Source organism: Pinus tabuliformis, chromosome 3_2, assembly GCF_031772625.1.
Source record: "Pinus tabuliformis cultivar Carrire ecotype Pingquan chromosome 3_2, CPIR1, whole genome shotgun sequence".
Lineage (NCBI taxonomy): Eukaryota > Viridiplantae > Streptophyta > Pinopsida > Pinales > Pinaceae > Pinus > Pinus tabuliformis.
Genome location: NC_142302.1, coordinates 440,968,998 through 440,976,748, shown reverse-complemented (window position 1 = coordinate 440,976,748; position 7,751 = coordinate 440,968,998). Strand labels below are relative to the sequence as shown.

The window sequence follows — 7,751 nt, the reverse complement described above, 5'->3', positions numbered from 1 at the left end:
CTCATGTTAGATCCTGAAGAAATTTGATCCCTCTTGGCTTATGTTAGATTGGCTTATGTTAGATTGTTCTCTTGGCTTATGTTAGATTGGCTTATGTTAGATTGTTCTCATGTTAGATCCCTATTTAAAATGGATCTATCCACTCACTTTAGATTCCACTCGCATTAGATCCGTATTTAAAATAAATCTATACTGATTAAAATATTCTCAAAATCTGAATTCTAAATAAATTCAACCACCATCCCTAGTATAGCTCTAAAAGTACGGGCTAACCAGGCTATCAAGTTCATCAGCTCGAAACCAAGGTCGAGATCCGGAGCCATTTCCATTTCTTGACGGAGGTTTTGGACATTCTCCCTCCTATTATTGCATTTTCAGGACACTCTAGGTATTCACCCTGATTCTTAGGGACTCCCTGAAGGGAGTGATCATAGACCAAGCACAGTCAGTTCCGGGAGTGATCATAGACCAAGCACAGTCAGTTCCCAACTCTAGGGATATGAATAAAGGCAGTGATCATAGACCAAGCACAGTCAGTTCCGGGAATGATCATAGACCAAGCACAGTCAGTTCCCAACTCTAGGGATATGAATAAAGGCAGGGTGCGGGTTCCTATAGACTGCAATAAATTCAACAATCCCTAAACTATATTCCAAAAGCACCCTCTGTTGTGAAATCAAAATAAACTTAACAATCCCTAAACTTTATTCCAAAAGCAACCTCTTGTGTGATCGAAAATCAAAGTTGGATTATTCCAGCCCTATATCCCCAACAATTTTAGATCTGGGATCCCCAAATCGATCCTTGGCCTTAAAAAGGAGTTTAAATGTACTCGGTTGGATTATTCCAGCCCTATATTACCAACAATTTAGATCTGGGATCCCCAAATCGATCCTTGGCCTTTAAAAGGAGTTAAAATGTACTCAGTCAATGATTGCCCACCAAAAAAAGGGTCAGTTAAAATTGACATCTAAGCTTAGAAACTTGCCAACCCAAAAAAAAAGTCTGTTAAAATTGGCATCTAAGCCCTATATTACCAATAATTTAGATCTGGGATCCCCAAATCGATCCTTGGCCTTCAAACAAAAATTTCAATGTACTGACTCAATGATGGCCAACAAAAAAAGGTCAGATAAAATTGGCATCTAAGTTTAGAAAATTGCCAACCAAAAAAAGTCAGTTAAAATTGGCATCTAAGCTTAGAAAACCCTGCACGTCATCTGGATATGATATCTATATCTGCAAAAAAAAAATCTACAAATATCACCAGTTTGTTTTTTCCACCCAAGGTGTTATGATAAAAACCATCTGTCTAGCTATGTTGCATCAGTAGTACCCCAAGGGGTGGAACAAGAAGACCAATATTCTTCTGGAATATATGTGGTATTCTGGGACTTTCAGTACCCAAAAATCCAATGAGTTGAAAACATTACAGTGAATACAAACAGGACCAGCTTTTAACGAGCCAGACTCTACATTAAATAAGGTTCAAAAGCATACCTTGAATCCAGAGTTGGCATGACATTAAAGCTTATGATGGTGATGTCATTTTCATCATCCAGACAAGAATTGCAATGCAATAGGATGAGTTTATTTCCAATTATTGAAATTAATAATACAAACCCCCATGTCACATGTGGAATAACCGAATGAATCTTCACAATTTCTTGAGGGACATACCAATCCCACGCAGACGACCAAACTCGCATATAAAAAATGATGTTGTGCATATACATAAAACATAAAACGAATTTTCAAACCAATACTATACACATGAGAACTCTGTGACGTAACAGGATAATTTCTTCATTATTTTGCGGGCTCGGGCTCGGGTTCTACTATAGTCTCCGTCACTTCTACCGTCACGACCTTTTTCCCGTCCTCGGTTGTAGTTTCTTCCACCTTTTCCATCTTTTCTACCACGGCTCCTTCATCGGTCTTCACTTCTTCTACAATAGTCTCGACGGACGTCTCGGCCTCCTTGGTCGGTTCGCTCGCCACTTCGACAGCGGCGACCTCTGCTACAGCTTCCGTGGGAGGAGCTTCGGCTTCCACGTCCTCGACAATGAACGTAGATGTCTTCTGTAGTATGTACGTAACGGGCCCCAGTACTAGCGCTGGGCCGTACTTGGATGCTGCCTCGTTTGCCTGGGACGCTCCAGGGAAGCCTGTGTAAATTTATTCGATTCGTGAGATTCGAACCCTGGTCTTCTAGTTTTACAAAGAGATACGAACAGATATGGATTGTGATCTTACCGATTTTGACAAGCTCTTCCAAAAGCTTTTGCACTGGCTTCGGCTGTTTCTTGATGGCGTCGGCCGTTGGATTCTTCACAATTATCTGCTTTGAATAACAATATGCAGGGGCGGACAAATTTATCAAATTAGAGGGAGAAAATTTGTAGACTCAGGCACCGCCCTTAAAGATTTAAGATGTATCGTACATGATTTTATTGTTTAGCATTAATAACAAAAAAAAGTTTGCCCTGACCTTAGTCTCTGCATCAATTGACTTGTACACTTCTACGACTTTCGGCTGAAGCTCCTCTTGCTTCTCCTGAATCTCCTTTTCTATGGATTCCTGTAATAAAAAATTAGACACAAGGATAATTATGTGAAAAGAGTTAGTACTCGGACACAATTTTCACCGGCTAGGGTTCAAATACGACGGATAACGTGCCGGAAATTCATCAACGGCAATACACTCATTTTGTGTATAAAGTCTTAATACTTTTCGGCAATACACTCATATTGTGTATAACATCTTAATACTTTACAAATAAGACTGTAATCTACAAAGTAAGATCCAGAAATCAACGATAAAGAAACAATCTTCAAGGAAACAAACCTTGGATGCCTCGAAAGTTATACATGCTTCCGTAGCGGCTTTCTTTTTGCCAGGTTTGTCGAAATACTTCTTAATCTTGGGCAAAACCTTTGATTTCCAATAACTCATCTTTACAAGAATTGAAACCGTAATATCTTTCTGTCAAAGAAGCCTTTTTCCAGATAACAAACAGAGCGAGTATCTAGTTTCTTTAACAGAAGCACGCCGCGGTGCAGTCCCTGCGAATAATGGCCTGCGGAAAACCAGCTTTGGACGGCTGAAACCCTAAGCAGTACTCAGAGAGCTCGGAGCTGTTCCGAAATCGCCTGGTAGGAAGACAGGATTATAGACGCACCTAACAAGCTCTTGTTGCGTTGTGTTCGAGTTCCTGTCTTGACAAGTAAGACGGAGAAGCGGCATGGGACCCCTCTCTGCGCTGGCTTCCTCATCACTCTTTCACGAAAGCAGCGAAGTAACAGGTGTCAACCTTTTTACACCTGTAAAAACCTCCAATTTCCGGTACATCTTAAGGAGCTTGATTCCATTTATGGAAACACAAATCTTTTTACATTAAAGTTGCCGCCGGCGATTTTCCTTTAACCGAACTAAAGACATTCAAGTCCTCTAGGACAATGACACCTGGTAGTTCTCAAGAATAGTAGGTACGGAGAACTAGCCTAGCAGGTGCCGCCATTAGTTGCTGAAGCCAAAACACTCTACCTGACCGGACAATTTCTGTGCGTCAATTTAACCTCTCCGCCAAAAGATCTATAATTCTGCTTCGTCATTAGCCGTGAGCTGTCGGTCCCATGCAATTAACCAATCCAGCATGTTAAAGGAACACTCAAAGACAAATGTTGTAAGACAAATGTACAACAGTTGTAGTCCTTGGATTCTCGGCGAAAAACAATATTTTTTCTTTAAATTTATAAGCAGACGAGCTGAAGGAACGATTCGCTTGGATACTTATGGCCAGATCTAGAGCAAATTTGTCGCTGCTGTTAAAATATTAATAGTTATAGTTGACATCTCCACATATTCTACCGACATTTGACTCGAGATTGTTCGTTTGGGTTACAGTTCTTTCCATTTCGATTAAAAGATATGTCGATAGATCAAAACTGAGTTGGCATTCGACACACTTCCTCATGCTTTCAGGATAAAGATTATCCAGAAACGCCACATTTTACAGCTGGAATTCAACACTCCTCATGCTCTCAGGATAAAGATTATCAGGAAAAGGCCGCAGAGAACACTGAACAGCATTTCATTTTCACCGTGGCCAAAGAAAGGAATATTCATGGTCCAATGACAGAATGAGAGGAGGAGGAATCCCATCATCCGAATACTGCATACCTGGATCATATGATTGAACTGGCCACAGTGACCGAACAGCTGTCATTTGATACAAAATAAATATATTATTATATGCATTTAAATAGGAATTTTCATTCATACATACATATATATATATTTCTAATGATAGAGGGCAGCGGCTGATCTAAAAGAAAAAGGCACAATGGTCACACGTAGGGACACGATTTTTAATGCACATGGATGGCCCTGAAACTTTGCAGTGCCCACGTGGAAGCCAGCTATTACAGTGCGGCTTCAATTGTCATTTTCTATGAGCTGTAAAAGGATGGAGACTCTTATTTGATTCCATGTATTTTAGCACTATTCTAAATTGAATGGAGTAGAGTATATTCTACGGTTCAGTGCGAAGAAGACGTATCGTGTATTTGAATTATAATATTCTACCAATAATAAAATATCGGTATCTGATAATTATTTTAAAATCAATTAAATTTTAATTTTATAGATATAATTGAATGAATAGTAAATTAAGTTTTTAATTTTCTTTAATGGTGGTGGTGGTTTATGGATATTAAAATTATATTCGATTTATCTCATGCTAAAATATTTAATGAATTATTTGATTGGTTTCAAAAAAAAAGTTCGGCAGAAAATTTAAGTGTTTTTTATTTGTTTTGAGGGCAGAGTTTGATTGTTTTTATCTTTTTGTTTTTAGGTTGGAATTTAATGATACAGTTATGTGAAAAACTGTAATAATATTTTTATTTTTGTCAAATTTCTAGTAATATACTATAATATTAATATTAAATAATTAGTTATTAAATTTATTTGAATTTTTAATCATTTAAAATAAATAAAAAATGATAATTTTAATTTATAAATTACAACTAATTTTAATTTAAAATTGTTTAAATTATTTAACTGAGTTAAAATTAAATTTATTTGAATTTTTAATAATTTAAAATAAATAAAAATAAAAATAATTTTAATTTATAAATTACAACTAATTTTAATTTAAAATTGTTTAGATTATTTAACTGAGTTAAAATTAAATTTATTTGAATTTTTAATAATTTAAAATAAATAAAAATAACAATAATTTTAATTTATAAATTACAATTAATTTTAATGATATATTAATTGATGTTTTATAACCAATTTCCAGATTTTGAATTATAGATATAATATTATTTGTTTTGGTGTAATGTAACTTATAGATGAATTAATTTTTTTATTTATTAAAAATTTGAGTTTAAGTAAAATTTGAATGCCTCCTTTTTCAGAGTGTTGAATCGATTTATACATTTAAAAATATATTTTAAACAACAAAAAAATCATATTGTTGTTGGGGATTCCGGATTAGCACTCTATAGCATTTGTGATCCGTCCAATATTTAAGATGGTAAAAAATCACTTTCTTACTTGAAATTGTATCCTCAAATTCCTATAAAAATACTATTTCATCTCTACTATTTTGATAAATTACTTAAAAAAATAATTTTAAAATTTTAAAAAAATACAAATTAATTAAAAATAATATTAAAATTTAATTTTAATGGTTTTTATAAATTTTCGATTAATTTTAAATAAAATATATTAAAATTTAGAAATTTTAAAAACTATGTAATATTTTAATATACTTAATGTTTCGACTCTCTTTTTATATATATTTTGGTTAACTTTTACTCGAAGAGGATCCCTCCCGAATTGAATCAAAATTTGCTTTAAAAACACATTCGCGAGAAAAGGCCATATAATAATCTAGGTGGTCCACTTCATAGTTTTACCCTGTCGTCATGCTATTATTATTGGTTTACAAAGTTTTACCCTGTAGTCATGTTATTATTTTTGGTTTGCAAAGTATAAGGAATATTTGTATCTTATAATCTTAAAGGTTAAATATTTTATTTTATTTTTCTATTTTATTAAAATTTAACTCGATGACCATGTAATTTTATATTATTTAAATTATATTTTTAAATATTAAAATTAATTAATGTTTTTATTTTAAGAATTATAATTTTGTTCACTCCATCTGGGTGTCACGCCACCAATTCTTTTTTCTTTAAATTGGCCGGGTGCGGCACCGCCTAAGTTACCAACTCTTTCCATAGTTAGATTAACTTTACGAACTACGCCTTCAACAATTCATAATAACCATGAATTAACATTATTAATGTGCGGAATCCATTAATAATACATGAACAGCAATAATAACCCAACAATATGCAAGAGGAAATCTTCTTTTATTATATATGAAGAAATATTACAATGACCGGGAGCGAAGCTCCACCGGCGTTCATAAACGAGGTTGGGCACCCGCCCGTGCAAGAGCGCACGGCGGTCACACCACAACACTCCACCCAAAATACAATACAACAACACACGATCTTATGCCCAAACGGGCGGGCGCGCCCGTGCACACCCGCGCCCCTCTACAACCGAGACCGTGTACCAAGTCTGGTGGGCGGGCGCCTCACTACGCCCTCCACCCGTGCCCCAACCGCGCTGCACGACGTGCCTTGCCTTGCCCGACTCGGCGGGCACATCCACACTTCTTTGTTGCGGCTCTAAGTGTGCCTTCGCACTTCTCCTTGTGTGATGAGACAATGCGAAGATTGCTTGTCCAAATGAGCGCATATCCAATTTGTTTATACGCCTCTCCAACGTGTGGCGACCTCCAACCGGCTGACCCTTCAAACGCCCAGCCAGCGCGCCCAAACGATGTGTAAAACGCTCCTCCATGAGTCGGCCCATCCATCGTTTCGCACGCCCAACTGCCATATAAACGCTTTCATAACTATGTCGCACCTTGGTCGCCATCGCACTTTTTCTGCCTTAGTTGTTTTCCGCGGAGGTAGGCGCGTGCGCCCGGTCGCCCAATGACCGTAGGTCGTCACATCCTCCCCCACTGGAAATCATTGTCACCCTTGACAATCCCGATCGCCTCAGTATCTTCCGTTCATACTTCGCAATCTTCTTCTTCCATCTCCAAAGTGAGTCCTCCGATTCCCAGCTTTCCTCTTCCGGTGCATTCTTCCATCTGACAAGATACTCCCGTTTCATGTGGCAACCAATCCCTGTAGTTCTGTAGCTCAAAATCTTCTCCAACTCCAGTCCTGGCTTGTCCACAATCCCGGCTGGTCCTCTTGGCGGTTCAGCTCTCTCTGGATGGTCTGAATCAAGTCTACATCTCTTCAACTGACTCACATGAAAAACTGGATGCTTCATGTGCATATGGTGTGGAAGCTCCAGCTCATAAGCAACTTCCCCCACTCTCTTCTTCACTCGGAATGGTCCCTCATACTTCCGTGTCAGTTTGCTCGCAGTCCCCTTGGTTGGTTGAAACTGTTCCCTGGTAATCCTGAGAAACACCATATATCCCACACTGAAGTGTGCCTCCCGTCTCCCACGATCAGCATACTTTTGCATCCTCCTTGCAGCGTCGTGCAAGTACAACCGTGCTAACTCCAAGGTCTCCTCCCAAGCCTTCATGAACTTCTTCGCATGAGGACTCCTTAAGAAGCCTCCCATCACTACGGTGTGCGGTGCAACCGGCATCTGCCCATTCACCAACTCAAATGGACTATACCCCGTCGCAGAACTC

General features: G+C 37.7%; 1 protein-coding gene across 1 annotated transcript; it reads right to left on the bottom strand.

The window, feature by feature from the left end:
• Positions 1 to 1,569: 1,569 nt before the first annotated feature.
• PCAP1 (plasma-membrane associated cation-binding protein 1) lies at positions 1,570 to 3,221 on the bottom strand. Its single transcript, XM_089416486.1, has 4 exons — positions 2,849 to 3,221; positions 2,492 to 2,581; positions 2,257 to 2,341; positions 1,570 to 2,168 (listed from the first exon to the last, which is right to left on the bottom strand). Exons 1-4 carry the CDS (start codon positions 2,954 to 2,956, stop codon positions 1,810 to 1,812), a joined length of 642 nt encoding a protein of 213 aa, XP_089272612.1. The 5' UTR covers positions 2,957 to 3,221; the 3' UTR covers positions 1,570 to 1,809.
• Between the last annotated feature and the right edge of the window lie 4,530 nt (positions 3,222 to 7,751).

Coding starts and splice junctions, on each gene's coding strand:
- PCAP1 (XM_089416486.1), bottom strand. CDS start 2,956: ATGAGTTATTGGAAATCAAAGGTTTTGCCCAAGATTAAGAAGTATTTC. Junction 2,582..2,848: donor TAACTTTCGAGGCATCCAAG/GTTTGTTTCCTT, acceptor TTTTTATTACAG/GAATCCATAGAAAAGGAGAT. Junction 2,342..2,491: donor CAATTGATGCAGAGACTAAG/GTCAGGGCAAAC, acceptor TATTCAAAGCAG/ATAATTGTGAAGAATCCAAC.